This window comes from Poromitra crassiceps (assembly GCF_964638095.1).
Source record: "Poromitra crassiceps genome assembly, chromosome: 6".
NCBI lineage: Eukaryota > Metazoa > Chordata > Actinopteri > Beryciformes > Melamphaidae > Poromitra > Poromitra crassiceps.
In genome coordinates, this window is record NC_139627.1 from 48,312,718 (window position 1) to 48,330,428 (window position 17,711).

Genomic DNA, 17,711 nt, shown 5'->3' on the forward strand with positions numbered 1-17,711 from the left:
CAGGACAGGACAGTATCACGACAAAAGTTCAATGGACAAACTAAAGAGCATCCTGGAGCACACGATTCACTGGAAAATTGCTTTATTCAAGGTGCAGTGACTAACTTCACTAACTATCACTTACAGGGGAGTTACTTACCCATTCACTTCAATAGAACTGTCCCCAAAGTCTAGCCCCAATCTAGCCTCAAAATCTGAATGTTGTGAGTTATCTCTCTTCCTTCTATAGCACACAGAGAGGAAGCAAATTGTTGCATTTCCGATCAGCCGCATTAAAACATCAATGACAGATGAATAGATCTGGGGACAAGGGCTATTAAAAAAAAAAAAAAAAAGAATTTAGTGTGGAAAATACCGAGGTCATGACCTCGGTGTCCTCAATGGTAGCTATGGGCCTGGGCGGGGGCTGTGTAGAAACACATATGCCATAGAGTGTATAAATATATGGACGTATAGCGACCGTGACGTCAACCATTGGTTTTTGGACTCCCATTTTGAAGCCTCCAGGTTGGCATTTTCACCGTCGCAGTCTTGGTTACTTGGAGCCATGAAGTTGGCGTGAATTTGGACGAGAAGAGCCGCAGCACGGTCTGCTATTGGTCCGTGATCGGCGAGCTGCGCGATCACTGGACAGGCGACCTGTCAATCACGCCCCAAAACATAGTCTTTTTTTCCCCACGATTGAGGCCATAAACTCATTAGGAAAGTGTTTACTGAGGCCATAAATCAAGTGAGAAGTACGGTCATTTTCCCACTCACTTCCATGTCATCTGACTTCTTCTTGCAGCCAGTGGACTCGCCCAGTGCAGTTTAATTTACTTCCGCATCACAAACGGAGCTACGAGCTAACGGAGCTACGAGCTAGCCCCTTGTCCATAACATGTTATGACCCACAGAGCTACGAGCTCGCCCCTTGCACATAACATGGTATGACCCACAGAGCTACGAGCTAGTCCCTTGCCCATAACATGTTATGACCCACAGAGCTACGAGCTAGCCCCTTGCACATAACATGGTATGTCCCAAATTACTTTTCATCTCAATATGCTGGGTCGTTTTCAGCATGTGAATTTACAGAAAAACAACGAAGAAAAAAACATTAAATGATGCCGAAAACCTCTAGGGTCAATTCTTTATTTGACTGAAATATGCATGTCATGTTTTTGAGGACTCAATTCTGTCTAATTTGCCTCTAAAATGTCATTTCAGAGATGAAAGGAAAGGATTTCCACACAAACGTGTTAATAGATATGTGATAGAATAGATGTGGTGGATAAATGAACCCTGTTGTTTCTATATGAGCACAGAGAATTCAATCAACTATGAAGCTTGTATTTCTTTTATTTCCCACCTCTCTCTGTTTATTTCCCCTCCCTTGTCATAATCAGTATGATGCCCAGTGTGCATTGTGATTGTTCATTAAATGCGCCCCTCATGGCTGGTGTGGGGTGTAACTACACTGGTTCAATGTCTCTTAGAAATGATGGCCACGCGGCGCCTTCCTACTGATGTCTTTTGAAGGTTTTATTTCTCTCTCTCTCTCTTTGTCAGCAGACACCGTGAAAACGTGTGCGCCTTTTCAACCACGTGCAGAATGCTTTAGATTGGGCCTGTACGTCTTTCCTCTGCAACAGCCATATTCGTTCGGACCCAAAACGCCACGGTCACGCCCTTAACTAAACTCTGGTCATGTGACTCATTACACTCATTACACATTCAACCTTAAATGAAGTGCACTTAGTTTTTACCCAACATTAGGCTATTTTAAAGTGGTATATTTTTTAGACAACTTTGCTCAACTTTTTAATACACTTTTTAATGTTATTTATAACATCGACGTATTTATTGCGTTTTTAATCATTTTAATGACCATATGAACTCAAATCACTATGATTATTTTGACAGAAGAATGAAATAAGGAAATATGAATCATGCATCAACGTCTCAATGAAACATGTCTCTGGGACAGTTACACGGGGCGCTGACTGCATCTTAATTGATTGTGGGAATAGTCGTTTGGCACAATAACGAGAGTGGACACTTTGAGGCAGATGAACCTCCGACTCTGTAGCATACCTTATGGGGGCGTCTGTTGCGTCGCGTCTCCCGTTGAGTAAGAACGCGTGTTTCAAGTGATGATAACAAACGCCGTCTCCCGGGACCATCGATCAAGGCCCGGGGAGGACAGGCTCACAAATGTCTTCACAGCATGCGATCTGGACGAAAAAGGAAACACTCCGTGAGTGATCGCATCCCCCGCTTTCAGAGCTGGCGCGTCTCTCACGTGATGGACGTAAATAAAGGGAGATATGTAGATGATCTGGACCACCGACGTGTTGCTTGTCGTTTTGATCTACAATCAAACGCAACAAGCGCAGAAAGACGCGGTGAGGAGGACTGTTGTTGTTGTTGTTAGTGTCATCTTCCTCCCCGACTGACAACATGTCTGTGCTTAACTTACTTCATCAAAACATTCTCAGAAGAAGACGGATCAGCGTTGCATCTGTGGGGCTGGTGAATGCATAATTCGGCCAATTGCTGATGAAGAGAATTATCGCACAATTGAGTTGACTTCCGTTCCTGACACCTTTGTTTCCGAGACAATGCACGTCTAATATTCCCCAAATATTGCTCCCTGCCAAATCATTTGGAGACACAAGTATAATCCTCCTCATACCTCTGCAACGGGACAAAAGGAAAAAGAAAGAAATGGTATCCATTATATGTCTATGGGAGGCAGCATTGGCTGTGCAAATCCCTTCTGTTGTCTGCTCTGTGTACATCACAGCTCAATGGTCTCACTCTGGACCGGAGCCCAGGAAGTCAGTGGCTCGTCTCCATCCTCCTCGCAGACTCTCCCTCTCTCTCTCTCTCTCTCTCTCTCCCTCTGTCTCTCTCTCTCTGTCTCTCTCTCTCTCTGTCTCTGTCTCTGTCTCTCTCTCCCTCTCTCTCTGTCTCTCTCTCTGTCTCTCTCTCTGTCTCTGTCTCTCTCTCCCTCTCTCTCTGTCTCTCTCTCTCTGTCTCTCTCTCTCTCTCTGTCTCTCTCTCTGTCTCTCTCTCTCTGTCTCTGTCTCTCTCTCTCTCTCTCCCTCTCTGTCTCTGTCTCTCTCTCTCTCTCCCTCTCTCTCTCCCTCTCTCTCTCTCTCTGTCTCTGTCTCTCTCTCTCTCCCTCTCTCTCTATCTGTCTCTCTCTCCCTCCCTCTCTCTCTCTCTCTCTCTGTCTCTCTCTCTCTGTCTCTGTCTCTGTCTCTCTCTCACCCTCTCTCTCTCTCTCTCTCTCTCTCTCTCTCTCTCCATCTCTCTCTGTCTCTCAATTCAATTCAATTCAATTGGCTTTATTGGCATAACAACATTGTACATATTGCCAAAGCAAGCGTTTAGACATGAAGAGCTAAACATTAATTTGTAAACTTACTATATCAAACATACTACAAGACAAATGAATGATCTGTTGTCAGACATAGCAACAACAAATAACAAACTTTGAATAGCAAAGAAACTACAAGACAAAATGATCTGTTGTCATATAGGCTATAGCAGCAATACAAGAGAAAGGATTGCAAGAAACAAACTACAAGACAAACAAATGATCTGTTGTCGGCAATCAAAAGAACAAAGAACATTAAAGATGGTCTGTTGTCAGATATGACACGTGTGTCAGGTGACTGTCACTCACTGTCCCTCAGTCTATGGCAGGCAGCAGCATATACTGCTGCTAACGCACAGCTCTTTGAGTCCTCCCCTAGTAGGACTGGTAGTTTTTCTGTGTCTAATAGGTTAAGGAAACCTTTTGTTATTAATTCAAATCTTTTAAAATGTGCTTCTCTAACGTCTCTCTCTCTCTGTCTCTCTCTCTCTCTCTCTCTCTCTCTGTGTGTGTGTGTCTCTCTCTCTCTCTCTGTCTCTCTCTCTGTGTCTCTCTCTCTCTCTCTGTCTCTCTCTCTCCCTCCCTCTCTCTCCCCTCCTCATGCACTCGAGCACTCTCTAAACTCATGCTCTCTGTGCCCCCTCTCTCCATCTCTTCTTCTGTATGATGCACACATGCACTCAGTCACTCATTCGTTCAAACACACACACACACACACACACACACACACATGCGCGCGCACACACGCACACGCGCACGCACACACCTCAGCACCCACCCACCCCCCTCCCCTCCCTGGTGCACCTCCTACAGGGCCCTTGTGAGTGAGACCCGGGTGTATTGTCAGTCACTATACTGCTGGCACAGCCTGGCACCTCTTCTGTCCCTGCTGTCACTGAGGCTGATGTCTTGGGCCGGTGCCACCCTAAACCAGCCCGTCCCTCAGCAACCACCCCACCACCCCAGTCAGAGAAAGTAGGGGGGGAGGGGGCAAACAGAGAGAGAGAGGGGGGGGGTCAGAGAGTAGATATCTCCTCGGGAGGGGGGGGGGGGGGGGGGGCAAACAGGTACACTGTACACTGCACAGCACAGCAGGCCCATGGCACACTCCACTGCACACTGCTGCTCAGTGCTCAGGACACTACACAGGGCATTCAAAACACAACACACAGCCCAGAGCAGAGCCTGGATATAGTGCATCTAAAGGAAGAATTCACAACTTTTTCAAATAAACAAAAATCAGTTTTGCTATGTTACTCAGACTGAAAACAATTAGTGATTAATCATGTATCCTATATCTAAACACCGGGTGTCTGGTATCTAGCGCTTTCCTGCAAACATCCTCTGCCACACACAAAGTGATGCGTTTTATGTTTCCGGCAGCAGCAATATACTGGTTTGTTTATTATAAATAAAATAAATGGCTAGTTAGCATGAGCAGCGGTAGCCACCATGGCTGAACAACAAAGAAAACTACAGAAACTCAAACTGCACCTAAGCTCCGCCCACACTGTTTGATTGACAGGTGAGCTCTGGGAAGTATAGTGGGGAAACACCACAGGAATGAGCACTGAGCACAACAAATGTCAACACAGTCAAAGAAGAAAATAAAAGGTCTCACTGATCACCACTTTAAAATAAAAGGTGTCACTGATCACCACTTTAAAATAAAAGGTGTCACTGATCACCACTTTAAAATAAAAGGTGTCATTGATCACCACTTTAAAATAAAAGGTCTCACTGATCACCACTTTAAAATAAAAGGTCTCACTGATCACCACTTTAAAATAAAAGCTCTCACTGATCACCACTTTAAAATAAAATGTCTCGCTGATCACCACTTTAAAATAAAAGGTGTCACTGATCAGCACTTTAAAATAAAAGCTCTCACTGATCACCACTTTAAAATAAAAGGTCTCACTGATCACTACTTTAAAATAAAAGGTCTCACTGATCACCACTTTAAAATAAAAGCTCTCACTGATCACCACTTTAAAATAAAAGGTCTCACTGATCACTACTTTAAAATAAAAGGTCTCACTGATCACTACTTTAAAATAAAAGGTCTCACTGATCACCACTTTAAAATAAAAGGTCTCACTGATCACCACTTTAAAATAAAAGGTCTCACTGATCACCACTTTAAAATAAAATGTCTCACTGATCACCACTTTAAAATAAAAGGTGTCACTGATCAGCACTTTAAAATAAAAGCTCTCACTGATCACCACTTTAAAATAAAAGGTCTCACTGATCACTACTTTAAAATAAAAGGTCTCACTGATCACCACTTTAAAATAAAAGCTCTCACTGATCACCACTTTAAAATAAAAGGTCTCACTGATCACTACTTTAAAATAAAAGGTCTCACTGATCACTACTTTAAAATAAAAGGTGTCACTGATCACCACTTTAAAATAAAATGTCTCACTGATCACCACTTTAAAATAAAAGGTCTCACTGATCACCACTTTAAAATACAAGCTCTCACTGATCACCACTTTAAAATAAAAGGTCTCACTGATCACCACTTTAAAATACAAGGTGTCACTGATCACCACTTCAAAATAAAAGGTGTCACTGATCACCACTTTAAAATAAAAGGTGTCACTGATCACCACTTTAAAATAAAAGGTGTCACTGATCACCACTTTAAAATAAAAGGTCTCACTGATCACCACTTTAAAATAAAAGGTCTCACTGATCACCACTTTAAAATAAAAGGTCTCACTGATCACCACTTTAAAATAAAAGGTGTCACTGATCAGCACTTTAAAATAAAAGGTGTCACTGAATGCAGACCCAAGCTGAGTCGCCTGCCTCGACCCAAAGCAAGCAGCAAAAGCTTTCTTTTCACCAGGTAACATCAAAATCAGAGATGGACAGGCTTGTTGCCTCCTTGTACATGGTAGAGGAAATGTTGCCAGTTTCAACAGTAGAATGAAATCGCCATTTTTCAGAAACATATTGAGCAAAATACAGATGGCAGGAAACGTACAGCCACCATCAGACAGGAAAAGTTTTGCAACCTACCTTATTACGATAGAGATTTGTGCTAATATATGGGCATATATGTAAGGATTAATGTTGTATTGTTAACTGGCAAATTACGTGACAATGCATCTCAGGCGATGTTACGGAGTAACGCAAAAGTAATGTAACGAGTAGTGTAACAAATTACTTTCTCCAGGGAGTAATCAAGTAAAGTAAGGCATTACTTTTTTTGAAAGTAATGTGTAATGTGTAATATATTACTTTTTTGAGTAACGGACCCCAACTCTGCTGATCACCACTTTAAAATAAAAGGTCTCACTGATCACCACTTTAAAATAAAAGGTCTCACTGATCACCACTTTAAAATAAAAGGTCTCACTGATCACCACTTTAAAATAAAAGGTCTCACTGATCACCACTTTAAAATAAAAGCTCTCACTGATCACCACTTTAAAATAAAAGGTCTCACTGATCACCACTTTAAAATAAAAGCTCTCACTGATCACCACCTTAAAATAAAAGCTCTCACTGATCACCACCTTAAAATAAAAGCTCTCACTGATCACCACTTTAAAATAAAAGGTGTCACTGATCACCACCTTAAAATAAAAGCTCTCACTGATCACCACCTTAAAATAAAAGCTCTCACTGATCACCACTTTAAAATAAAAGGTCTCACTGATCACCACTTTAAAATAAAAGGTCTCACTGATCACCACTTTAAAATAAAAGCTCTCACTGATCACCACCTTAAAATAAAAGGTCTCACTGATCACCACTTTAAAATAAAAGGTCTCACTGATCACCACTTTAAAATAAAAGCTCTCACTGAACACCACTTTAAAATAAAAGGTGTCACTGATCACCACTTTAAAATAAAAGCTCTCACTGATCACCACCTTAAAATAAAAGCTCTCACTGATCACCACTTTAAAATAAAAGGTCTCACTGATCACCACTTTAAAATAAAAGCTCTCACTGATCACCACCTTAAAATAAAAGCTCTCACTGATCACCACTTTAAAATAAAAGGTCTCACTGATCACCACTTTAAAATAAAAGCTCTCACTGATCACCACCTTAAAATAAAAGCTCTCACTGATCACCACTTTAAAATAAAAGGTCTCACTGATCACCACTTTAAAATAAAAGGTCTCACTGATCACCACCTTAAAATAAAAGCTCTCACTGATCACCACTTTAAAATAAAAGGTGTCACTGATCACCACCTTAAAATAAAAGCTCTCACTCATCACCACTTTAAAATAAAAGGTGTCACTGATCACCACTTTAAAATAAAAGGTCTCACTGATCACCACTTTAAAATAAAATGTCTCGCTGATCACCACTTTAAAATAAAAGCTCTCACTGATCACCACTTTAAAATACAAGCTCTCACTGATCACCACTTTAAAATAAAAGGTCTCACTGATCACCACTTTAAAATAAAAGCTCTCACTGATCACCACCTTAAAATAAAAGCTCTCACTGATCACCACTTTAAAATAAAAGGTGTCACTGATCACCACTTTAAAATAAAAGCTCTCACTGATCACCACTTTCAAATAAAAGCTCTCACTGAACACCACTTTAAAATAAAAGGTGTCACTGATCACCACTTTAAAATAAAAGCTCTCACTGATCACCACCTTAAAATAAAAGCTCTCACTGATCACCACTTTAAAATAAAAGGTCTCACTGATCACCACTTTAAAATAAAAGCTCTCACTGATCACCACCTTAAAATAAAAGCTCTCACTGATCACCACTTTAAAATAAAAGGTCTCACTGATCACCACTTTAAAATAAAAGCTCTCACTGATCACCACCTTAAAATAAAAGCTCTCACTGATCACCACTTTAAAATAAAAGGTCTCACTGATCACCACTTTAAAATAAAAGGTCTCACTGATCACCACCTTAAAATAAAAGCTCTCACTGATCACCACTTTAAAATAAAAGGTGTCACTGATCACCACCTTAAAATAAAAGCTCTCACTCATCACCACTTTAAAATAAAAGGTGTCACTGATCACCACTTTAAAATAAAAGGTCTCACTGATCACCACTTTAAAATAAAATGTCTCGCTGATCACCACTTTAAAATAAAAGCTCTCACTGATCACCACTTTAAAATACAAGCTCTCACTGATCACCACTTTAAAATAAAAGGTCTCACTGATCACCACTTTAAAATAAAAGCTCTCACTGATCACCACCTTAAAATAAAAGCTCTCACTGATCAACACTTTAAAATAAAAGGTGTCACTGATCACCACTTTAAAATGAAAAGGTCTCACTGATCACCACTTTAAAATCATGTATCCAGAACAGTCATACAAAACAAAGCAGAGCTTGACTTTTTCCCCCTGCACTTTACATGTCCTGCAGAATAAAGATATGTTATGTGAAATACATGCCTACTTTATATGCAGGCACACGTATAAGGCAGTGTTGTAATCTTGTATAAGTGTTTTGGTGTAAGCACAGTCCAGGGAAGCCATTGGATAATCCTGCTAAGTTATGTGTTTCAGATCTCTTTTTCAGGGCCAGCCAGTTATCCAGCCGTTTGGCCAGCAGCCAGCCAGCCAGCCAACCAGTCACCCAGCAGCTAGCCTCTCCCCAGACTTGAATATTATGTTGAATCGCTGCGCTCCGCATATACAGTATGCTGCATAGTGAGTCTGTGCCACTTCACAGCCACTGCTGAGGTTTCAGGGCGTGTCTAGGGGGGGGGGGGGATTGAATGAGTGAGGAGGTTCGAAAAATGGGCTGCGCCTCCCATGCCCTCACTGATTGTGAAGTCGTTACTGATTGGTGAAGACTGAATCCACCACTGGCCAATTACTGGCCAAGTGAACGGTTCACTTCCGACCCCAGCTGGCTGAGGGGAAGGCTTAGCGTCCCAGACCCAGAGAGAGAGATTTGCAGCATGCAGTAACGTAGCGTATCAGTGTAAGAACTCATGGGTCTGGTGTTGAGACTAGCCAGCCAGCCAGCCAGCCAGTCACCCAGCAGCCATCCAGCCAGTCACCCAGCAGCCAGCCAGCCACCCAGCCAGCCAGCACAGAGTGCCCCTGGTGCCACTTAAGAATCATGGGAAAAGAATGTTCTCAGCTCTTTTCTCTCCTGATCATATCAGATGTGGAGGAAATGGAGGGACCCTGGGTGGATGCCAGCCCCGCCGAGCCCTGGGGAGAGGGGACATGGAGGGTGAGGGCGAGCAGAGCAAGGGGAAAGGTGGGGGTAGGTGAGAGGGAGAGGGGGGGGGAGGGGACAGTGTGTGTGTGTGTGTGTGTGTGTGTGTGGGGGGGGGGGGGTGAGCATGGGAATGAGGCGACAGGGGTGTTGAGGACCTCCAGGGACGAGAAGGTTGGAAGGGGGAGCGATGTGATTCATCATGCCCAGTCAGAGGCCTGATCCCTGGGAGAAGATGGGTGCGCAGGAGGGGGCGAGGTGATGGTGGCCCAGAGAGGGACAGATGGTAAATGACGTGACAGGACTTTTTTTGGTGGGGGTGCTTGGGGACACATTGCCCTTATCAGGTCAGCCTTGCCCATAACATCCTGCCTGGAGAGAGAGAGAGAGAGAGAGGGAGAGAGAGAGAGGGAGAGAGAGAGAGAGAGAGAGAGAGAGAGAGAGAGAGAGGAGAGAGAGAGAGAGGCTGTGCAGAAAGCTAATGGCCGACATGACTAATCATAAGATCTATGATAAGAATAGTCAGCAGTAACCATGCCAACAACCTTGGGTCTGTTTTTTATAATGATACTGTCTCTGCAGCACAAAGGCTCCGGGCCAAAACCGCTTGAAAGCACACAGCCGCACAACTTTGATATCGTACAACATTTTGGTACAGGGGTAATTACATCAGATATGGTGTATTGGTAAAGATTAGCAATATCATTATGGAAAACATTGCAATGATTCATATCTACTGTCTTCATACTTTCAGATATGCAATGTACTGTACACATATTGATTGGACGATAACGTATCGTGCTTATATCCTGTCTTACAGTAGCCTATATATCGTATACAATAAAGATTTAAAAGCTTGTTCAACAGGCCCTTTTCATGGGGGCCATTTTGTGTGGAAAAAAGGCAATGGAAACACAGGTGCAAACAAAACACTAATGAGGGTTTCCAACTTCTATATGATTGGAAGTTGGAAACCCTCATTACTCTTTTGCTCGCACGTGTGTTTACCCTGCAATCGCTGTGTGACTCTCTGGGTCTCTCCATCCTCCTGCAGGGCATGGGCGTAACGTTCAGACGCGCTGCCTGAGACTGAGACGGGGACATTCTTGACAAAACACGAATTAGGGTTTCCAACTTCCAGTCCATTCAGGTGTTCCAGTGCTGGGGCCCTAATTAGTGAGTTGGTTGCACCTGTGTTTACCCTGCCTTTTAGACACAAAATGGCGGCTGTGAAAAAGGCCCATTGTTCCAACTCCCCTTTCCCTATGATTTCAGCATTGTAAATGTATGACTGATGTTGCTCAAAGGGTGCTCTGGTAAACGGTTAGTTTAGAGTTGTAAATTAGTTTTGGGGTATAGGGGTCAGATATGGGGTGACTCTCTTGTGTGTTGATTGCTATTTTGTAAACTGTTTACCGTTTAGTGAATTGACATGTATTGCTGTCTGTGCTTTGTGAATTAATGTTTTATTATGTTTGTATTTGGTAATTTAATAAAAAAAAACAGAAAAAAAACATTGTACATTTTATAGAAAATAAAGTATATATTGATAATTGCAAGAACCAGGTCCGAGTCCTATATTCACACCACACCTGTATACATTCCTGCAAATTGCATGTTGGGTGGCAGTAGCTTAAAGGTTAGAGAAAGGGACCTGTGCCTAGAAGGTTGCTGGTTTGAGTCCCCAGACCAGAGCTGGTAAAATCTCGACAGGTAAAGTGAAGGAGAAACCCTCTCCCATCCGTCACTATAGAGTATAGCAGTCTGACTGAACTCTGTCTGTCTCCTGAACTATGTGATTTGTTAGACAGCCAGACAGCACATTTTGAATTGCTGGGGTAAAAAATAAATCATATTTCTGAATGGTATTTCTTGTTTATGAATGCATTCCACTCCGTCCCATTAGAAAATAAGTTGTTTGACTTTTCAATTTGCAATTCAAGCTATTGCTCAAACACAAGATTGCCAGTGAGGTCAACTATTACTGAGAAGGTAACCTGGCTGCCTTAAAATACGACTTCAACTAGGAACAACTTATGACAAGATAGACAACAACGAAAGACAATTCAAGGTTTGTTGGTTTGACTCGTAATGTCAGCTCAATAGGCATTCAGCATTTTCCTTGTGTGTGGTAGTAAAATCTGTCCTGGATTGGATCAGCTTCAGAATATGAATTTATGGAAGCGTAAAAAAAAACATACATCCTTACAAAATCCAAACAAAAAGTGTAGGTAGTAGAATCAGATCTGAAACTATGAACTTTTTACTAGTATCATGAAAAAGCTCTCAGTTTATTACTTTTTTTATTCTCATCTTTTATTTGTCTTTTCATTCACATCCTTTTGCAGGCTCGATACAAACGTCCACTCTTCTGCTGCACTGACCCCATTTCCTCTCATAGATCAATAAAGTTCATTTGACATTTATTCTAATCCATTTCCTGGGCAAAAAGAGTCATTGGGTTAGGTAAGCAAAGAAGGCTATGAAAACTCAAGCCCACGCAAAACCCATCAGGATATATCTGTCAAGTTGCCACCATGAGTATGAGCCACAAAAAGACCAATCAGTGGTCTTTTTGTCATCTTTTCTACCTCAATTAATCATTGTTTCTACCTCAATGAGTTTGTTCTGTGTGGTTTCTCTCGTTCTCCTCTGAACTAAAGCTGTACTTGTGGTCTCTGGCTGTTAGAAATGGCACTGTATAGGACAAATAGAGCCGACTTTATGACGGACTACAAGCCCGATGGTGGTTTTGGGGATACCTACCACTTTGGAACTCACTAACATGAAAACAGAAAGAGCATGCTGATGATGATGATGATGATGATGATGAGAAAAAACTGCATTCAATGAAGAGTGTCATCAGTCAGTCAGACAGCACATTAGTCTGACTGGCTTGAAGCAGCTTTGGTGGATATAATAATCTATAAATTTGGCAATGTGGTGTTGTGCTCGTTATTTGGATTAAATTAAGCTGGGAAAAATAAAATTATAATCAGAAAATTATTAATATTTTATAAGATTATTAATTATCAAATATTTAATTCTTAAAAAGGATTAACCTAGGGGCACCACCTGTTCATTTACAGGCCAACTTAATCAATTGCAGGTACCGGTAGTCTCTTTCTGAAGTAGTGCAGTCTTTTAAATCCTTAAACAGTGATTTACCACAAGTATACCAAAATCACACTGAAACAGTTGAATTCAATTAAAAGTTGAGACTATTTATTAGTAAAATAAAAGATATTGACATTACAATCAACAAGTTTCTTCTATAACTAAGTTACATTCTGTAACTCCCTCCTCTCATCTCTCTCTCCTCCCTCCTCACTAACTCCCTCCTCTCATCTCTAACACCTCCCTCTCCACTAACTCCCTCCTCTCATTTCTCTCTCCTCCATCTTCACTAACTCCCTCCTCTCATCTCTCTCTCTTCCCTCTCCACTAACTCCCTCCTCTCATCTCTCTCTCCTCCCTCTTCACTAACTCCTCCTCCTCCTCTCATCTCTCACCTCCTCCCTCTTCACTAAGTCCCTCCTCTCATCTCTCCCTCCCTGCTTTTACAGCCTTGCTTTCTGCATCTGTTATCCTTATGAGAATCTGCTTAAATCTTCTTCTTCTCCCTCTCTTTTATTCCCTCTATCAGCAAAATCTTGCCTTCTCTTTACATCTAATGTCACCGGGGGGGGGAGATAAGAGAGAAGTTGAGATGATTTATGTCTGTTACAGCCTCTCCACTGAGCCCCATTGATTTTGGGCTCAGTGAAATGTCATAGATGTGTGATAGTAATCAAATCATACATCACAGGGAGGCGAAATGTCGCTTTGGGGAAGATGAGCCATCTATTCAGCGCCACACCGCCATCTTTCTTTTTTTCTTTCTTGCCCAGATTTGGACGGGAGATGTAAGACATTTGCAGCGTAACCTTTCCTCTCGTAACTCTCCTCAGACGGGAGAGTTTGTTGGTCAGGTACACTCCGATGTTTGACTATAAACTCCGCGTGTGATGAGGGAAGAGCACACACCACAAGAGGGAAGAGCTGAGTTTTCTTTTTGCAAGGGTGACTATGACCTGTGAGAAATAAAACGTCTTGTGTGAGTAGTTGGGTTTTCATCCAAAGGCATCGCAAATTTTTGCCGAATTTTCAGAAAGTCAATACAAAACAAATGCTGTTTTTGGAAATTGTTATTATAATAACTAGAAAACAACATGGAAGATAATGCTTCTCTTGCAATAGAATGTGTCACACTGTCACAAACTAAATTTTTGTTGCATGGTGAAAGAAAAATAAAGTATACAATCTATTTCTTAAATAAGTCATGCTCAATGGTCCCTAAACTTATGTAATCTTATGTACCCCTTGAGCTGTTTTGCCATGCCAGTAGTAGTCTACCCCCTCACTCATGCGTGTTGATTCTGCTAAATTTGTTATTATTCGGGAGCATTTTTTTTTTTTTTACGATATCATTTTTTTCTGACGATACGCATATCGTGGCATTTCGATATCGCGATATATCGTGCAACAAAATATTGTGACACCCTAGTTGCTATTATGCGAATTATAGAGGTCTGCCTCTGCTGCTAGACCCGATACATGCGCAGGCAGGCAGCGACCAAGCTCTATTAAACACATATACGTTCTTCATTTAAAGTTTCTTGATGATCTACAAAGGTACATAGACCATAAGGAGGAGCTGGAGGGGTGGGGTCAGCTGCGATGCGGCGCGATGAATGTCTGGTGTGTGCATAGATCGTTCATTACTGTCTAGATGATTCACCTCAGGCTCGGCCAATTCTAACAAATGGTAGCAGCAACGCTCCCAAATGGTCACGTGGTCACCTGACCTCTCCCCTGAAGTGTTGTGAGAGGACTGTGCCTGGTGACGCGGGGTTAATGCTGACCTAGCAAGCTAACTTGAAATAGAGATTGTGAGTTCCTAAACTCCACACAAACCACACATAATAAACATAAAGCTGCCCAATGTTAGCTCAATATAGTTGAAACTAAGATATTCCATGAAAAAAAAAATTCTCTAGCCACAGATTTAGCTACTACATCAACGAAAGTCAGCTTTAGCTTTAGCTAATCGCTCCCTGCTAACATGAGTTCCTGTTGCCAAATCTCGTGAGAGTGTTGCTGAGACAGAGACAGGTCTTGAACAAGTTTATTTTTCTCCTGATCTGTCTGTCTGCAAAATGCCATTTTAGTGTCAGAATATTCTGAAGATATGTGGTTTCGGAGAATGGCCCGAATATTTACTTTAACGAATATGGGGAGCAAAAGAATCTGTCATAATCTGAGATCACGTTGACTTTTCCCATTGCCCAAAGTGGGCGTGTCTGTGGAAAACCATGGGCAAATCGCGCGTGCCAAAATGACAGGAAGTGAATTGAAGTTGAACCGTCTTGCTTGAAAGCCCATCGTCTTTGGTGTGAGTGAGTGATCGGAGCTGGAGGGGTGGGGTCAGGAGCTGGAGGGGTGGGGTCAGGAGCTGGAGGGGTGGGGTCAGGAGCTGGAGGGGTGGGGTCAGGAGCTGGAGGGGTGGGGTCAGGAGCTGGAGGGGTGGGGTCAGGAGCTGGAGGGGTGGGGTCAGGAGCTGGAGGGGTGGGGTCAGGAGCTGGAGGGGTGGGGTCAGGAGCTGGAGGGGTGGGGTCAGCTGCGGTGTGGCAGGTGGGGGCTGCCCTCCCTGCAATCAGCTGAGACAAAGACTATATGCTGTCACGCACAAGAAGAAATGGCAGAAGAATGGAGACTATGCGAATGTTGAAATGATTTAATGAGGTTTTTTCCCTCTGTCTCTTCCTATCTCTCTCTCTCTCACACACACACACACACGCACGCACACACACACATTCAAACGCACGCATAGAGATGCACACGCGCGCACGCACACACACACACACACACACACACACACACACACACACACACACACACACCACACATGCACACCACAGTCCTTGTGGAGATGAGCTAAGCCTTGCACCCTCATTTAGAGGCAGAGACAAGGTGATAATTAAAGTCACAGCCTTGGCTCTGCTTGCATCTGTGGTGTGTGTGTGTGTGTGTGTGTGTGTGTGTGTGTGTGTGTGTGTGTGTGCAGTCGTGTGTGTGCAGTTGTGTGTGTGTGTGTGTGTGTGTGTGTGTGTGTGTGTGTGTGCAGTCGTGTGTGTGTGTGTGTGTGTGTGTGTGTGTGCGTGTGTGTGTGTGTGTGTGTGTGTGTGTGCATGCGTGCAGTCGTGTGTGTGCGTGTGTGTGCATGTGTGCAGTCGTGTGTGTGTGTGTGTGTGTGTGTGTGTGTGTGTGCAGTTGTGTGTGTGTATGTGTGTGTGTGTGTGTGTGTGTGTGTGTGTGTGTGTGTGTGGGGTGGTGGTTTGACCGTGACTGTGAGACGATATGTGATACATCTGTTCTGTGTGGATTGCAGGCAGCGTCAAGGCACACAAAATGGCATCTTATCAAGTTATTTGATCTTGAATTGTCAACTAAAAAAGTCCAGTCTTTTAAAGGCCTACTTTACCGCTGTGAATATGATGATGTATTCAAACTCACCTACTCTATGTAGTAGAAATGTGCTTTTTAGAGCCCTATGACCAGGGCAAACTGAGAAAATGGCTACAACAATCAGAATTGCATTGCGTGCGTCACTGCCTCGACTGATACGTTCAGGGCCCAAAGGCAAAATTAGCAAAGTCAAAGCATCATTACAGTATATCTCTTTCTTTACTGACGCTTATTTTAATTTACAGAACATTTTCCTCGTCAAGTCTGGATAAATCGCACCCGTTTTCAAATGATCATAAAATAAACTAGTGGAGCCAGTTACGTTATCCAGACCCAAATGACACAGGTGGAATTCCAAGGGTGGAAGGGTGGAACCTTTTTTCCAGTATTTTATTTTTCAATTTTTCAGAGCATAGGAACAATAACTGAGAGCATGTCCATCAGCCAGAGCTGAAAGGAAGGTGGAGAGGGGAATATGTATCTCATTTTAAATGACTAGCTCACTCACTAGCATTGCAGGCACATGCAAATAGCACAAACAACACAACAGCAAGAGCATGATTACAGCATTGCAAAAGGCACACACCACGCGCATAAATCAACACTGATCAACAGCATTGCTGCGTAAAAGCCACAGCTGCAGACCTGCGCAAATATGCCCAAATCGACAACACACATGCAGCATGATCAACAGTATTGCGTAAAAGCGCACAGCGCAGCCACACACGTGCGCAAATATGCCCAAATCAACAACACACCGCATGATCAACAGGATTACATAAAAGGCACACACAGTGACAGCGCACAAACAATCAACAGCACTGCATTTTGCGCAAGGCCTATAAACAAGAGAACAACAGCTGCTTTATAGGCCTGATGCTTGTCCAACAACACTGACTGAATGGCACAACGAAATCAATACAGTAACATGAAAATAGTGTACTCACCCAGACACCGCCGCTCCTCTAAAAAAGTTGGAGACGCCGTTTTTCTGTGTGGAATCTCCTCAGTAAACGGTCATTCCACTCCAAAATCATCCGGGACTAATGGTCTCGGGCGGGCTACTGGCCCAAGGCTGATTAGCAGCAGCAGTACCGCGGGTTGCCGCGGCTGATGTGCTCGGCTGTGACGGAGAGGGGAGGAGGGCTCGGAGAAGGGTCGTGGACTTGGTGGCTCATTGATCAGGCTGCCCTATGATCAAGGACCTCACGCCTCCGCAACTGACAGGAAGTCACGTGACCTCCGCAGCGGAAGTTCTTCTTATTCGTGTTGATAGCATTAATGTCTCTTTTTTTTTTACCTCCAATGCTCCACTGCCAACCGCCGAAACTCCAGTAGGTGGCGGTAATGCACATACATATGTTTGCCAACCGCCATAAAACTCAAAAAAGAAGAAGAAGAAGCCAACCACCGTAAAACAGAAGAAGAAGAAGATTTTGATGGTCACTGACTGTCGGAAGAAGAGGACTTTGGTTTAGTTTGTTGGCTGCCTGAATAAATAAGTCAAGTTTTATTGATTTGTGTGTGGTGGTGGTGGTGTTTCTTTTAACCCCCCCCCCATTGACCAACCAAATATCTGGGCCACTTCATCACTGACCATATGGGTGATGATGATATGTATAGACAGCGACATGTGTTATACATT

At 42.9% G+C, this 17,711-nt stretch overlaps 1 protein-coding gene across 1 annotated transcript in view; it reads right to left on the bottom strand.

Moving 5' to 3' along the window:
- Positions 1-2,128: 2,128 nt before the first annotated feature.
- Positions 2,129-17,711, bottom strand: part of LOC310777952 (ubiquitin-conjugating enzyme E2 Z-like) — a gene marked incomplete at both ends in the record, with an annotated part of 62,199 nt that continues 46,616 nt past the window's right edge. Inside the window, 3 exons of the mRNA XM_083638286.1 lie at positions 2,129-2,353; positions 4,439-4,508; positions 14,972-15,248. Of these exons, the coding sequence (XP_083494412.1) occupies positions 2,129-2,353; positions 4,439-4,508; positions 14,972-15,248 (572 nt within the window). The remainder of the gene's footprint in view (positions 2,354-4,438; positions 4,509-14,971; positions 15,249-17,711) is intronic.